The 16369-nt window shown below is 38.5% G+C and overlaps 2 protein-coding genes across 2 annotated transcripts; one reads left to right on the top strand and one right to left on the bottom strand.

Moving 5' to 3' along the window:
• The first annotated feature begins 843 nt into the window (after nucleotides 1-843).
• Nucleotides 844-4956, top strand: LOC134005505 (acidic mammalian chitinase-like). Its single transcript, XM_062444433.1, has 10 exons — nucleotides 844-868; nucleotides 2463-2664; nucleotides 3131-3187; nucleotides 3272-3437; nucleotides 3531-3655; nucleotides 3741-3864; nucleotides 3975-4157; nucleotides 4269-4388; nucleotides 4466-4604; nucleotides 4691-4956. The coding sequence occupies exons 1-10, from the start codon at nucleotides 844-846 to the stop codon at nucleotides 4954-4956; spliced, it is 1407 nt and encodes a 468-aa protein (XP_062300417.1).
• A 2104-nt stretch (nucleotides 4957-7060) lies between these two features.
• LOC134003625 (sodium- and chloride-dependent neutral and basic amino acid transporter B(0+)-like) lies at nucleotides 7061-14303 on the bottom strand. Its single transcript, XM_062442884.1, has 15 exons — nucleotides 14256-14303; nucleotides 13014-13158; nucleotides 12783-12914; nucleotides 12289-12450; nucleotides 12065-12152; nucleotides 11840-11972; nucleotides 11518-11658; nucleotides 10902-11037; nucleotides 9659-9751; nucleotides 9446-9571; nucleotides 9160-9278; nucleotides 8974-9073; nucleotides 7642-7751; nucleotides 7276-7443; nucleotides 7061-7138 (listed from the first exon to the last, which is right to left on the bottom strand). Exons 1-15 carry the CDS (start codon nucleotides 14301-14303, stop codon nucleotides 7061-7063), a joined length of 1779 nt encoding a protein of 592 aa, XP_062298868.1.
• Between the last annotated feature and the right edge of the window lie 2066 nt (nucleotides 14304-16369).

Below are 16369 nucleotides of genomic sequence, written 5' to 3'. Positions count from 1 at the left end.
ACAATTTTTGGCATTCACTCAACTACCTCCTCTATCTAACTGCATTGGAATAACTTCTGATGAAATAAAAATTAAAAAGAAATAAAACACTGTCCTTTAAAAAAAAAAAAGGAGACCTCTCAAAGTGACCACAGATGCAATACTAACACATTTCCACACTGCTGAAACTTACACTAGTTTAGATAAAGCAGTAGCCTGACATGTTTTTTTGTTTTGGTTTTTTAAATGTACCCACAATACATTGTTATATGAGTAATGATGCAACTGTGATGCAACCACACAAAACAAAGGCAATATAAACTTCAGTATGGGTTGCTGCAGTATGTTGAAACTCTCATGTAATAATCTGGTATTTTTCACACTTCTGTTTATCAAGCAGCTTAGCACTGAGGTGTTGTTAGTAGTGATACATCACTAACTCTCACTGATGCTGTTGACATTCAAATTATATTGAGTGAATACAAATTTAAAGCAAGCTTATTGGCTTAGCTGCATAGAGGTGATTATGTGTTGAACTAGGAATGGCATTTTTTGGAAACCTACAGTATGTCAATCCATGTTTCATGTACACAAAAATACACATACAGAATTATTGTTAACGTTTTTTTTTTTTTGGGGGGGGGGGGGGGGGGGGGGGGGGGTGGTCAGCTCAAAAACAGTAATACTCTACATACTGTTAGAGCCTGGCTCAAACTGTGGCAAAAATGGAGGCACACTTGTTTGTATAAAGTCAATTTATTTAGAACAAGTTTCTTAAAATTGTGCGGAGAAGAGTGTGACTCTGGACTGGCTGATACTCTGTATTCATGAATGCATGAGACATATTGGGCCCAGGTGTGTCCCATGCTGCTAATCATGTTACCTTCAGGTACCTGCCTCTGCACATAGAAAACTACAACCAAGGTGTGCAAAGCAGAGAGGTAGTCACAATACAGTAAAACAATATATAAAGAGGAGCCACTCAGGGTCTAGTGTTAAGGATCAAATAATACTTGGGATAATTACTTTGTGCAGTACTTTTGTAGTTATTAATTCAGAGGCTATTTCCTCTGTTTTTAAAACATATGATGGTCAGGTAGGTTTACCTTGGCTTTTGAACTTTTACTCTCAAGTTATTCACTTATTCCACTATGAGCATTAAGAATTTGAAAAAAGCACATAATCTTTCACTTCATGCTGAAGATTTAGATGTATCTACTATACTAAATAACAGTATTGAAATACTATATTTGTTCTTTAATAAAAATATTTCAATAGGTGAAAAAGTCAGTTTTGCTCCAAGATACTTATTGCTACAAATGACAGATGAACGTCTTCCTTTAAATACTTAAAAATGTTTTAAACTTATCAAGTATTTTTAGAGCAAGTGGGCTGTCTGTAATCACATCTGTAGATTTCCACTGATGGAGCACAAATGGCAGCTTTCAATGTCATATATTAAATGTGATTATTCAGTCAGTATCTGTTAATGAAGATTTAGAGAGATGGCACAGCCAACGTAAGACTAATTTCAAAATCACATTATAGTCACCAAACTGCTGATTCACATTCAAGGACAGGAAAGGCTCTTACCATTGTTAGACTATGTAGTTGGCATCTAATTTCAGTTGACAGACTAAAACAACAGAAATAACTGACATTAAGCGAAGTGTAAGGGTGATAAAGCACGCAGCAGAGAACGTAAGGACAACTGAGTAAACATCAGTATCAAACAACTTATGTAAACAGAAAATTATGCTGATGAACAAAAATTTTGCTGCTCTATTAGTTATTTGCAGATATTGACAACATCCATTAACCTGTAAGAACTATACTCACAGTATTGAAAAACAGGGTGAAAAGCTAATTTTAAACTTAAAAACTATTTTTTACAATGCTCTTAGTTTATACTGCACACATTAACCAACAATATAACCTTGAAAATATCTAACTTAATCAGATCATATCATTATCAAAAGACCTTGAAGGATATCAGTTCATTACATAAATCCAATGCAATCCAAGGTCTTGACCAAACAATTAAATAAACTTGACTTTTGTGTTCTGCTGAACTGGCAAACCATATCAAACATTGTTCACAGATATTGCAGATAAGGGGACGAACTTTGTGTATATAAAGGTGTTTCGGCTCTCAGTTTGTTGTACAGAAGCAACATGGGCAAGCTACTCATCTGCGTCGGTAAGCTGAGCTCTTTGCTCAAAGGAACTTCTCAAACTTACATAGTGCACCTGAATTTCATCTTGTGCTGAAAAGAACACTTTATTTAACATGCATAATGCAGATTCTTCTTAAATACCTAACCTACTTCCTCCTCACTTTCTCTCTGCAGGACTGGCTCTCCTGCTGCATGTGCAGCTAGGTAATTATATACTTTATCCACTCAGTTTTAGTGTGATATGTGTAGACAAACGTTAGTTGGTAACACAGATATAGAGCAGACTAATTGTTCCATGTGTTTCAGGATCATCCTACATCCTGTCCTGTTATTTCACTAACTGGGCACAGTACCGTCCTGGAGCAGGAAAGTACCTACCCACCAACATTGACCCATGTCTCTGTGACCACCTCATCTATGCCTTTGCATCAATGGACAACAACATGATCAAGACCTATGAGTGGGATGATGAAAAACTCTACGGACAGTTCCAGGCCCTGAAGAACCAGTTAGTACATAAATTCTCATAATGATTGTGTGTCATGAGACTCCAGCACACCCCAGAAAAACACAGAAATATATGTACGCATGCAGGTGTAATTAAATCTGTTGGAGCTGGTCAAGCTTATGTCAAGTCAAGTTAATTTTATTTACATAGTGCCAAATCACAACAGGTGTTATCCCAGGGCACTCTCATATAACGGGGTAGGGGTGGTGGGAGAGAGCAGGTAGATAGAGCATAGCACAATGCAAGTTCCACATAGAGACGACTAGTAGTAATAATAATAATGGAAAGCAAGACTAATAATAATAGAAGCAGCAGTGGGTGTTGAGCAGAATCTGAGAGCACAGTGTGCTACTGGGGTAATAGGGTACTATGAGCTTTTCAAGATATGATGGTGCCTGATCATAAGGGGTTTTGTAGGTGAGGAATAACGTGTGAGAGGTTAAAGTGGATGTTGTACTGCTTGTAGGAACAGCAACCTGAAGACTCTGTTGGCCATTGGAGGATGGAACTTTGGTACTCAGAAGTAAGTAATATTCATGAGGATTAATGATCTCAGCACTTTTTAAAGACTGATACACAGGTAGAAACACTCTGACCCTCTTTTCAGGTTCACAGCCATGGTGTCTAGTGCTGCCAATCGTCAGACCTTCATCAACAGTGCGATCCAGTTCCTGCGTCAGTACCAGTTTGACGGTCTGGATATCGACTGGGAGTTCCCTGGCTCTCGTGGCTCCCCACCTCAGGATAAGCAGCTCTTCACAGTCCTGGTTCAGGTCAGACATGGATTCAAATAAAGTTTGGTTAAAAAAAAAAAAGCAATCATACTGCAACTTTAACTGTCTCTCTTTCTCCTCACCCATCTGTAGGAACTGATTAGTGCCTTTGAGGCAGAGGCTAAGAAGACCAACCGTCCCCGCCTGATGCTGACTGCTGCTGTCTCTGCTGGAAAGGGAATCATTGACACTGGATACCAGATTGCCCAGATTGGAGCGTAAGTTTCTGAGCAGATACATGAGACATACCCTTATATTGTACAGAACACTTTCTAAACACTGACCCTCATGTGTGTTCACCAGGGTCTTGGACTACTTCCACGTCATGACCTACGACTTCCACGGTTCCTGGGAACACACTGTTGGAGAGAACAGCCCTCTGTACAAGGGACCCGCTGACCAGGGACAAATGATCTACTTCAATGTGGTGAGTGAAGGGATCATTATTTCTCTGCATTTTGACACGTTTGTCTTGCTGCAAATTATTAAAAATTAAAGAACAGACATTCACACTGGTCTGTATTCTGTCATGTGTAGGACTATGCTATGAACTACTGGAAGAGCAATGGTGCCCCAGCTGAGAAGTTGCTGGTTGGTTTCGCCACCTATGGCCACAACTTCCGCCTGGCTTCCTCTAATACTGCTGTGGGAGCTCCCGCCAGTGGTGCTGGACCTGCTGGACCCTTCACTCGTCAGAGTGGCTTCTGGGCCTACTATGAGGTTTTTGCTTCTTCTTTTGACTTTATGTGTGCATGTACACATTAGACAGAACAACATATTCCCACATATTGTGTATTGTGTCCCTAACCTTAAACGTCAACCTGCTGTCAGATCTGCACTTTCCTGAAGCAAGGCGCCACCCAGGCTTGGGACAGCCCCCAGGATGTGCCATATGCCTACAACAATGGTATCTGGATTGGATATGACAATGTGAAGAGCTTCCAGACTAAGGTAAAAAGTTATTTCATGTCTACACCAACTTTTATATGTTAGGCATCACTTGGTTTAACCTCTTATGCGCTCTACAGATTCAGTGGTTGAAGCAGAGTGGTTTTGGAGGAGCCATGGTGTGGACTTTGGACCTGGATGACTTCACTGGAACTTTCTGTGGCCAGGGAAAATATCCTCTGATCAACACCCTCAAGAGTGGACTTGGAACTGGAGCTTGTAAGACACGCATAACCACACATACTCTGGTAATCCACTAAATGGTACTGTTTCCATCTTTTGACTTCTTTCATTTCTCTACACAGCCTGTAGTGCTCGTACTGACCCTCTGCCTCCAGTCGCACCCACCAAGCAGGTTCCACCCCAGCCCCAGCCCCAGCCTGGCGGTGGTAGCGGCAGTGGTGGTAGCAGTGCAGGATCTGGCTTCTGCACTGGCAAGGCTAATGGACTCTACCCTGACCCAACCAACAAGAACCACTTCTATGAGTGCCAGCAGGGACACACCTACACCCAGAACTGTGCCGCTGGTCTGGTGTACGATAGCAGCTGCAAGTGCTGCAACTGGGCTTAAACAATCCAGGATAGAACTTAATACTGGTTATTCTTAAATTAGGAGCTGGGTCAGTTATCATGAAACACAAGACCATTTCACTAAGGCCCATTCAAGAACAGCTCTGTATTACCTGTCACTGATCTACACTGAATAAATATTTAAACCAGTTTACAATGACTCTGATGGGTTTGTATACCTTGTTTATATTTATCATCAGTCAAATCAACAATTAAAGCAGCAAAAATGAATTATTTGTGTTAGAGGTTTGAAAATCAGAGATGATCAACATATCATGTGGTCAACAACCTTCATTCCCTCATGTACTGCATGTAGCTTTACAGTGAGACAAAAATTGATTATGCAAACCACTACAGACAAGTAGTAGTAGTAGTAGTGGTAGTAGTAGTAGTAGTAAGACACATGATATTTTGACAATATACTCACAGAAACAGACTACATACATGAGTACATATCAATATATTCTCATATAAAACAAAAATCCATACATCACTGCTTTTAATAAAATATTTTATATGATTTCTGTGTTCTGTCAACATTAATACCTCTTCACTGCCTTTTCCTAACAAATGGTGTATCACCCCGTAGGTGCATAAAATATACCTGGGTGAATAAAAAATATAAGCAAGATAAAATACAAATAAAAAACAAGCCATCATCTTTCAAAACACAAAATCCTTGGGTCATGTTTAAGCTCTTCTACTGAATATTTTAACATAATACTTACATATGATATAAATGCATTGATGTTAAGCAGTTCTCAAACATATTTTAATGCACATATACATAAACTCATTCATGCAGGACATATGCATATTTAGCACTGTTATAATTCTGTCTGTTAATGAGCAGGTCCATTTTTAATGTTAAGTAGTGAGATAAGCGTGTAAAAACAGTAAAACTAACAGACTATACTCATAAAAAATGACTAGTTTAAAGTTTCAAGCAACATTTTCACAGATTTTTTGTGGATTCTGGCTTTGCTGTCTGTTCTCTTGCTATATATTGCACCACTCGAAGTGGGCTGTTAAATCCACTTCAAGGCACTTCATCATCAACTACATTTAAAAGCCATTTACTTTTTGAGTACACTGGGTGCATAGAGCACTTTGAATAGTTATCATTGTTTCCTAAAAGTTGGATAAAAACTTCTGATTAGTTTGTAATGCATTCATTGATGATTACTGAAGATTAAGAGAAACAACCATATTACACCATTCCTTGCTGCCCTTCACTGGTTACCTGTGAGTTTTAGAACTGATATTAAGATTTTACTGCTGTTTTTAAAGCATTCAATGGTCAAACTCCTGCCTATATTTGTGAAATGCTAACTAATATTCATTATGGCAAATGTACTTAATGAACAGTGCGTATTATCTTGCACATGTGAAAGACGCAAGCCTCAGTGCGCTGCGTTAGTAGATCAGCTTGCACATTTTTTGCGGGTGATGTCAAGTTTGCACACGTTTTTACACATGCAAACCTTTAGTAAATCAGGCCCATAGGGTTTTCCAAGAAATTACTTAATCTGTAAAATACAGCATTAAACCATCAGATGGAGCTTTTATACAAATGATCAGCCAAGGGACTCAAAACAACTTAAACTCACCACGGGACACCTAGACAGATTCTAAAAGTTTTAACTTGTGATCTCCAATGAATGAAATACATCTGATAGATACTATAGGTAAGTTTAATACCATTCAGGTCAATGTGGCACCAAGACAATCTGGCATTCATATCACCTCCCATTCATGCCAGTGATGGCATACTTTCTTTTTCGTAATGTAATGGCATTTTGTGTAGTATTTATAGCACAAGAAAAGCTGAATCCTTGCTGTGAATTGTAATAATAACTCTATAATGTTAGTATATCAATCTATCACTGTGGATCCATTTACAAAATGCTTTTTAAAACTAACACAAAACTATCATGACTACAGTGCACCAAAGGAAACTAACGTGGTAGCTTTTCATAACTTTATACTATTGTTGTGTGTTCATCTTTAACAAAAACTGGCTGTTGAAGAGATGTTAAAACTAAATGATAAATTTACATTTGCCTGTCGTTTCTTAACACTTCTCCCTTTTGGCTGCATTGTTCTTATGAGTAGCGTTCTCCCCGATGGATGTCCAGGTAGGGATGCCATTTCTCAGAGGGAGAGCACAATGACTTCAGACGCTACAAGTAAAAGAAGTACAAGATTAGGACCATAGGGGTACTAACATTGAAGGACATAACTGACTGCAAATTACAGCAGAAAAATGCCAGCTTGCGTAAAACATTTCCTGTTTGAACAAGATGACACACACACAGACCTTCCAGGGGTTTCCCTCTGCTTTCATCAGCTTATATACAGCGACAACAGGGATCCAGAGGAGGACAAATGCAACCATGCACCAGCCCATAGCCAAACCCCAGGCTGGGAACTGGACTATTCCGTAGGAGGGGGGCACAAATGTCGACAGAGACCAGAGCAAGATCGCCTGGACAACAAAGGTAGTTGTTAATGTAACATTTCATACATAAGTCCCAGATTATTTCAAAATTGGCTAAAACATATAAACCTATAGTACAGAAACTACACAAAGTGGCCTGTGAATGGGAGTTGAAAGGTAGAGCGAGTGAAGGTGTTATTGCTGCAACACTATAAAGTAAAAGAAGAACACACAACAAGTACTAACCACTATGATGCAGGGGCTGATAAAGAACCAACATACTCTCCACCACAGCCAGAAAGTGAAGGTCTTTTTTCCAATCATCATCTCAATGTCTTTAATCAAACAGTTCCCTCCTGCAAGGCATGAGAAGAAGAAGAACATGAACATGTGCACAACTCAGCACCAGAAAACTTCTGATGCTAATGCCTACATTATTTGGGCACTCAGCTGTTAGCCAGGGTATCAGCAATATCATTTGTTCACCATAGAGAATTACTGTAAAGTCTAGTGATATTCTATAATAAATTGTCAACAATGTAAAAAATAAACCTCACAAAAAAAACAAAAGCAACAATGAATTGATCACATTAATACCAACAAGTATTGTCCATGGAGCCAAAGCCTGATAGCTTATTCCGCTGTGCTATAGACGTTCATTGTTTTATTCCAAAAACTATTACAAACACATCAATGAGCCAGTGATTACACTTAATGACATGTTCATTACCATGAACATGGGCACTGTAGTTTATTTGAAGTCAGTTACATTTGCACCATTTGTTCAGGTGCCTGAATTAGCAGAGCACCAAACCTACAGCTGCAAAACCACCAACAAATGCAATATTAACTTCTGTTTGAGTGACATTTGCTCAAATCTACAGTGCCCAGCTATTTTAAGGAATTAATTAAACTTAAAAAAAAAAAAAAGTAAACTACATATTTGTGAACCATTTTTAAAGATGTATGTCTTCAGTAGGAATGGATGGGCTTATGCCTGGGTGCTACAGAGACAATAACGAAGTAGTACTTCAATAATATGACAGTAATTAAAATATTGTCATATTTTCAAATACACTGGACGTGAAATTAAAAATCCAAAGTGCCACCTCTTAAATAGTGATGAAAGGTTTAAGCACTGATGTACACTACTCCACTGTTGAGAAAGGCCTGGAAGGTATAAAATTGGTGTTGCCAAGTTTGCTCCTACTTTCATCAACATTTTGCTGACTGGGCCAATGATGTCTGCAGTAGGCTCAGCTTCACAAAGTTTTGAATATCAAACTAACATATGGTTGGTTTTGGTCTTTTCAAGGGGATTGTTGACAACAAATAAAGAACATTGCCAGCTTTTGTAACTAACCAGCAAAGTTAAAATAATTTAGGTAGCTGATAAAGGTAGCACCTTAGTAGACAGAAGCCCAATGACTGCACTTTGTCTTGTATTTTTTCAGTGATTTGCCAAGTGCTTAAGAAGAGCATGGCTGACACTGACTGTGGCATACATATAGTACATATACAGTAAATACAGCCAATGAAAAAAACGTATAAAGTTCTGTAAAAGTCTTTCACGTTTACCATATATGTAGCAGAAGCCAATGATCTCCATTAGAGCCAGAATTAGAAGCATCCAGCTGGTGGTAAACTGGTCGATTAGAGTCACCCAATATATTCCTGCCTATCTTAGACACACACAGACATAATGCAAGTAAGGAAGATGATAGCATCAGAAAGCAGTAATACAGTCACGCTCAGCAGACATACCCTTGTGACACATGGCAGGCCCAAGAGGAAGATGATTGCGCTTGAGGCAATAGTTAAAAAGGCACGTTTGGGTTTGAGGACTTCAGGGTACGCATCAGTCATGCAGGTGACAATCACCTCTAATGGAGAGAGTAGAGATGAGAAGCAACAAGCCAACTGAAGATTTTTGGGCTGAATGGAAAACAGTGATTTGTTGTCAATGCAGATCAAGTGTGTTTAAAAAGGTGCTTTAGAATAGGTAAGGTTGAGGTATGACAGAGTAGCCACTGGTAAATGACAGTCTCACCTAAAATTGTAAACTGAGTGTCCAGGCCAACTATGAAAAGCATCAAGAAGAACAGGATAGACCACAGAGGGGAAATGGGAAGCTTAGCAAGGGCGGCTGGATATGCAATGAATGCCAGGCCAAAACCTGCACAAAGAAGGAAAAACAAAACATCAGAGAACATCTGGCAACCTTTTGACATTTTTAAATTAAGTGGTATTTCAGGTGCCTGACCTTCTGTCACCACTTCTTGAACAGGCTTTCCATAGATGTGAGCCATGTGACCCAAAATTGAAAAGATGGCAAAGCCTGCAAACACACTGGTGCCTATGAAGACATGAAAGTAGTCACATACCTGTGGATTAATTAGTTTAAACATCCCATTCTTGATTTCATGCACACTGGAGATTTACCTACTCAGGCAGTCAAATGAGCCTACTCCTTAAAAAGAAAGTTTTCTGTAAAAAAGGGCAACACTGATTGTTTTTTTTAGCATATTTTATTTAACCACAGCAAATGGAAGAAGCAGCTATGGATGACTCCCTCAGAGGACTCAGCCCGACTTTGCAACTGCTGCCCTTATTTCTTCAGTACATCCACTGGAAAGCTCTTCATCTTATTTAATACTACCACTGGGGCGCACTGCACATATTTATTAAATCCACATTTAGGGCTTGAAAACGTGTGCAAACTTGACATCACCCGCAAAAAAAACTGTGCAAGCTGATCTATTAACGGGGTGCACTGAGGCTTTCGTCTTTCAAATGTGCGATATAATACACGCTGTCCATTTAGTATTCTTGCCATAATGAATATGCAATATGGGGTGTTTTTACCCCAGTGTGCAAAGTACAGGTAGGAGAAAATGAAATATTTTATTTACCACATGCATTGTGATTTACCAAACTCGAAGGTAATTTTGCTGACTGTAACTGCATCTATAAATTACACGTTTGAGGGGCAGGTTTTAACCGACTGTGCCGTGTGCACATGACTGCTGTTACTGTGGTGAAGAGAAGGAGCCACATTGACAGAATACGCAGAGAACGGATTTCTTCCATCCGTGTTCATATTTATAAGAGGAATATTTTTGGTTTAACTAACAGCATTGACTTTGTCCCGACTAAACACAAAATAATGTTTGCTATATCTCAATATGTTTATTAATCTCTTCCACTAGAACCTCTAATTCAATGGGATCAAATTTAATTTTGCACTTGTGGCCTTTCTGCTCGTCCAAACTCTCAATTGACACGCAATTTAAATACTGCTGTGTGCACCTTAGTAGATCACCCGCAAAACGCACGCTAACCAATCGTGCAATCTATTGCACTGCACACACAATTAAGTACCCTTTAATTTGGGATCTTAGTAAATCAGGCCCTTAGTGGCTTTACTAACTTGAATACTTGATAAAGCTGCAAAAAGAAATACACTTTATTTGAAATAGTGCTTTAACTTTAATATTATCTCCTACCATGGTTAATGAGGGTTATAGCCACTGAATCCAGGAACATGTTGTTGTGGAAGTTGCTATAAGAAGCAAGAGTCACAACTCCACCCCACGCAATGGACAGGGAAAAAAAGGTCTGAGTTGCTGCGTCCTTCCAAACCTAAAACACATCATGTTTAAAAAGATGTTTAGGACATATTCTACAAACTTATGCTATTGTTTTTAGCCTGTAGACTATCAAGATGGCAATGTCAGTCTGTCAGTCCACTCTGGTCTAAAGTGAAATGGTTCCCAGATGATGAATCCTACTGACTTTGGTTATTCCCCGACTTTACCTAAGGCACCACCATGAGGTTGACATTTTTGGTTTTGAGTGAAATGTCTTTATAACTACTTTAGTTTTGGCAATACTTTGGTTTCTGACCAAACGTCTGCAGCTAATGACATGCCCACCAGCCTCACTTTGTACCTTTTGTTCAGTGGTAATTAGCAAATGCTAAAACACGCTAAATTGTGATGGTGAACATATTGTAGTAAACATTATACTTGCCAAACCTTTTAATATTTTCAGCAAGCATATTAAAGTGGCTGTAAGCTGTTACTCTTGTTGTGCTTTGCTCAGAGAAAGTTGCGTCCCTACCTGTCCTTCAGTCAGTTTGGCCAAGTTGGATTTGGAGCCAATGTAGAACTCGATCCCTTCTTTTGCTCCTTCCAGCGTCACACCTCTGATCAGCAAGATCAGAATCACTACATAAGGGAACGTAGCTGTGAAATACACAACCTGGAGAGAAAGAGTGATAAAATTCAAAAAGGTTCAAGAGAAAACCTAAACTGGGAAATACATTCTGTACTTGCTTACAGTGGTGGCATCTGATTCTTGTTTTTATGTACTGGGAGAAGTGGTTTCTTTTGACAAAATGCAAATAAGGACTTGCTATGAAGTGCACTAGATATTGACTTACTTTGCCAGATGACTTGATACCTCTGATGAGCGCTGCAGCAACAATCATGGAGCTCAGCAGCAGACAGAGAGCCAAGTGCCAAACTACTGGTCCTGTTTCTTCTAGACCACTAGATCTCTGCAGAGCCACACGACTGAGGAGAAGAGACATAGACATCTGACTGTACAACAACTGTATGACAGATGTGTGTGTATGTGCTTGTTTGCTCTATTGTGTGTTACTTACTCCCAGTACTGCTCACTGGGGCTCTGCACTGGTACTGTGATCATGTTGGATGAGGGACAGGTGCTGTTTTCCTGAGTCCAGTTCGCCACTAAAAGACCACTTATATTGCAATACACTAGAAAAGGAGAGATGACCAGTGAATGGCTTGCTTTAAATATCAGACGATTTGGGGGCAGATCTGATCAGCACATCTCACAAGTAACAGTGATGGTGTGGAAAAGCACCTTTAGGTCTTTCACTACAGTGACTGTCGGCCCAGCTGTAGCATTTGGACCATGGCAGAGGAGACTGGAAGGAGGCAAACATGTAGAACAAGCTGTAGGCGATGATGACGTTGTAGTAAATTGACAACAGTGTGTTCACCCCAACTATGGCAAAGCCAACACCTGGAGAAGATATTAGGTTATAATGTAAAGCATCTTACAGCATTAAAATATTACAAAACAAAATCTGTTATCTGACCTCACTGAACAAAACAAACCACAAAAAGATATTTTCTGTTTCCTGATGGGCAGAGGGAGACTGAAGACTGATTTGATAATTGCAGCCAAACTCACTAATTACTTACTAACTTATTAATTTCATATAATTTTGGCAGTATGCAATTTAATTTTGATTTAATACTAAATGATTTTACTATTTATCAACATCTGTCCTGCATACGGGGGTCTTTTGTGTATTACACTGATCTTTTAAGAGACTTGAACTGCTGGCTCACCCTTCATTATTGGCACTGCTCTCCACATGTTGACTGGACCTTGGCTGCAGAACTGACCGATGGCGTTTTCCAGGAAGAAAAGAGGAATTCCACACAAAAACAACATCACAAAATAGGGAATGAGGAAGGCACCTGCTCACAAGAATAACAAAAGTTTTAGTAGCATTCATAATAATTACAACAGTGTTGTCAAAAGTCATTTTTCTGTAGACTGAATATAGAAATAATTACCCCCTCCATTTTTAAAGGCTACATATGGAAATCTCCAAATATTTCCTAGACCAACAGCAAAGCCAATCATCGAGAGGAAGTATTCTGTCTTGTTGGTCCAGTTCCCTCGCTCAGGGTTCTCATCGCCATCGTCCACAGGAGAGTCCTGCTCAAATCAGAGTTTTACACGTTATGTTGTATTATCTATGGTTTAATTTAACTTCATAATAAATCTGAAAAAATGATGTATGTAGTATAAGTATGTACTGTGTATACTGATGGTACTACAGGATAGTGGTTCCAAGTATTTCAACCGAAAAAGCTGATTATTTCTCTGATGATGACTATAGGTGCTTTTTATTGTAGTTTGAATCTAAATTGGATTTTAATTATTGATAAATGGCCACTGCAAACACCTTCAATCAAGGAGGAGTCAACTAACAAATAAAGTCATTAGTGTGGTGATGGTTGGAGCCTCAATAACACAGAATGGTAAACACTTTTCATTCATTTTGAGTCAAGTGCAGGTGGAACTGATATCATTAATGATAGCTTAGATCCAGTAATTGAATTAATTTGTTATTAATGTTACAGCCATACTTTTCCTGCTGTATCATTTGAAAATGTTTACATAAAACATATTTGAGCCTCTCTATGAATCATAGAGACACAGACACATGGCGGTGTATCTTGGGTACTTTGTCACTAGAAAACTTTTGAGTTGGTTCAATGTTATGTGGTTATTATGCACCAAGGTGGCATTAACAACTCAGTGAGACTGCACGAGGATTCACTGTTGGTGTATCTGTAACTTGTACTTTGTAAGTAATCATTTGAATGGTAGCTGCTTGTCTCTGAACCTAAATAAGGGTGTGGTAATTCAGTACATTAAGTAAACATTTGCAAAGTTCAATTCAGTCCCCGAGGGCAAACATGCATTTATCCTTCTAATGAATGTCTGGTTATTTTTTCTAACAGTAATAGGAGTAATAGTTAAGTTGATGGAGAACAAACTATCATCATTTTATTATATTAATTCTGGCTGTAAGTCATGAATAGGAACATGACACTGCGGTGTTACTGCAATAACAATGTATGTTTGGTTTTGTTTCAATTGCATTAGTGCTGTTAAATTCAGCTATCAGTTGTGCAAAGAAATGAAAGAACAACACATAAACATATACAAGGTTGTCACTTATGTCAAAATGTGAAGACTGCTCAGGTCATTTATGCAGTTAGAGTAACAGATGTCTGTAATCCTACCTGATCAGCAATAATAGCAGGACCCTTGTTTGAGCCATATTTCCACATGTCATCCGTTACTGATGGTCGTAAAAGGAAATTCACACTGCTCAAACAAGTGTCTTACCTCAGAGCAACAGAACTGGGCTCTGTCAATTATCTTTTTACTGCAGAGACAGGATAGGATGTGCAGGTGAACCTGCCCACACTGTAAAAAGATTCACTCAACGTCAAAAAACAAACAACAAGTAAGTTACTTAATCTGCATTTTTAAAGGAACAGTTCACCTTTTAATGATACATGTATCTAATTTTTTGATAAATAGATAGTAAGCAAGGCTGTATCAAACGCCACTGACTTGTGACTTGTGTCATTCTGTATGTTATTTGACTGTTTCCCCCTCTTGGTTACAGTTCTACTATACATTACACCAGAAACAATATAGTTTGTGTGAGTTGTAAATCATCTAGATACAAAAATGTAACATTTAATGGGACACCTCAGTTGTGGTTAACAATCACCATTCTGAATAACTTGCCCATGTTAAGCTGTAATTATCTTTAGCAACAGTCACTAACAGATGGTCTGACTTTTTGAGCAAAACAGACAACTATGACTGAACATGCCTACAAGCTTTCTTTAAGTAAAACCATTTAGACAAAGCTTCTCTTTTTTGCTGTGGTCATAGTGTGGGCAAAAATAACTATCAGATGTTCAACCCATAGCTGAGGAAATACAACATAGTTATGCATCATATTTTTCTGCTCCACGTCCAAATCATCTGTTATTTTTGTATAAGACACTTCCTCGTGCATTATTCCATTCAAATTATATCCAGTATGTTAATAAACAATACAAATTTCTTTAGAAGGAACCTGACCAATATTTTCACATTCCTGGATGATTGAAAATTTGCTGCTCCTCTTACATTTAGATTGTTTTATGCTCACTGGTATTTGTACTGCTAGAGCAGCTCTCCAAGAATAAACACAGAATACATTAAACTGAGATATTCTGGAAATGCAAGATGAGTAGTTTTGCCTGTTCCAGTCTGTATTCCCACTAGCATACAGCTTGTTAATAATACATGCTTTATTGGGGTTTTACAAGTTATAACAAATGGCTTTAATATAAACTGTGAAACTCATGACTGTTCATTAATGAAACTTTCTACACTTTATTAATAACAACTTTTACTTTAATCAATTAAACTTTGATATGACTATTGTCATAATGTACAGTTCTCAAAAGAATGAAAACATGTTTCTATCTGCTTGTATATGGTTATCAACAACAGCTCACACACACACACACACACACACACACACACACACACACACACACACACACACACACACACACACACACACACACACACACACACACACACACACACACACAGAGAGAGTCAACTACTCAACAAGACACATGGGTGAATATAATAAGAAATAGAGAGTGCACATGGTTATAAAGTAGTAAACTCGAAGTGAATACAAGGTGCTCTAGAAGTTAAGCTGGTCAACTATATGATAAGGGAAGCTTCTGAGCTTCAGACACACTCGCTCCGAGCCAAGGGTGTATTTAAAATGCCTTTATTGGTTAGGGTTTTTTTTTTTTTGATGATGTTTTTTTTTAAAACATGCTGACCAGATTCAACCCCCACTGGATCTTCCACAGTACCAGAGGGCTGGAAAGAGGAGTCAGCCACAATGATGAGTGGTGACAAACAAAAGTGATGTCATTTTTTCACTGCATTCATCTGATATTTAGCAGAACATTTTGACAGACTACTCAAATAAATCAACAAATGGATTAGTTTTGTTTCATCTGTCATCTGTAAGTATTAATTACAGATGACTTAAGGCCACAACATGCTTTAAATGTCATTATAAACTAGAATTAGGTGGGAGTTTTTAAATTTATTTATTTATTTACATCATGTGAAATATGCATATTGTGCTTCTACCAAAATTACTGATATATATAATGAGTTTGAGTTATGGAGTCATCCTGGATTGCGAACCATTGGACAACTTTAGCTCCTTCTTGTGTCACACTCCTGACCAGCAGGATCAGATTCACGACACTGAGAAACATAGCTGTGAAATACACTTCTATACACTGATCAGTTACAC

This window comes from Scomber scombrus, chromosome 3 (genome assembly GCF_963691925.1).
Source record: "Scomber scombrus chromosome 3, fScoSco1.1, whole genome shotgun sequence".
Lineage (NCBI taxonomy): Eukaryota > Metazoa > Chordata > Actinopteri > Scombriformes > Scombridae > Scomber > Scomber scombrus.
The sequence above is the reverse complement of the archived record's forward strand: the minus strand, read 5'-3'. Positions and strand labels throughout refer to the sequence as shown.

What these genes read in the sequence shown, in the direction of transcription:
- LOC134005505 (XM_062444433.1), top strand. Translation starts at nt 844, where the DNA reads ATGCTGCTAATCATGTTACCTTCAG. An exon ending in TGGAACTTTGGTACTCAGAA is followed by an intron (nt 3,188 to 3,271) that starts GTAAGTAATATT and finishes CCCTCTTTTCAG; the next exon opens with GTTCACAGCCATGGTGTCTA. An exon ending in TCTTCACAGTCCTGGTTCAG is followed by an intron (nt 3,438 to 3,530) that starts GTCAGACATGGA and finishes ACCCATCTGTAG; the next exon opens with GAACTGATTAGTGCCTTTGA.
- LOC134003625 (XM_062442884.1), bottom strand. Translation starts at nt 14,303, where the DNA reads ATGTGGAAATATGGCTCAAACAAGGGTCCTGCTATTATTGCTGATCAG. An exon ending in GTATCAAGTCATCTGGCAAA is followed by an intron (nt 11,659 to 11,839) that starts GTAAGTCAATAT and finishes CTTTCTCTCCAG; the next exon opens with GTTGTGTATTTCACAGCTAC. An exon ending in TCAAGAAGTGGTGACAGAAG is followed by an intron (nt 9,572 to 9,658) that starts GTCAGGCACCTG and finishes TTCTTTGTGCAG; the next exon opens with GTTTTGGCCTGGCATTCATT.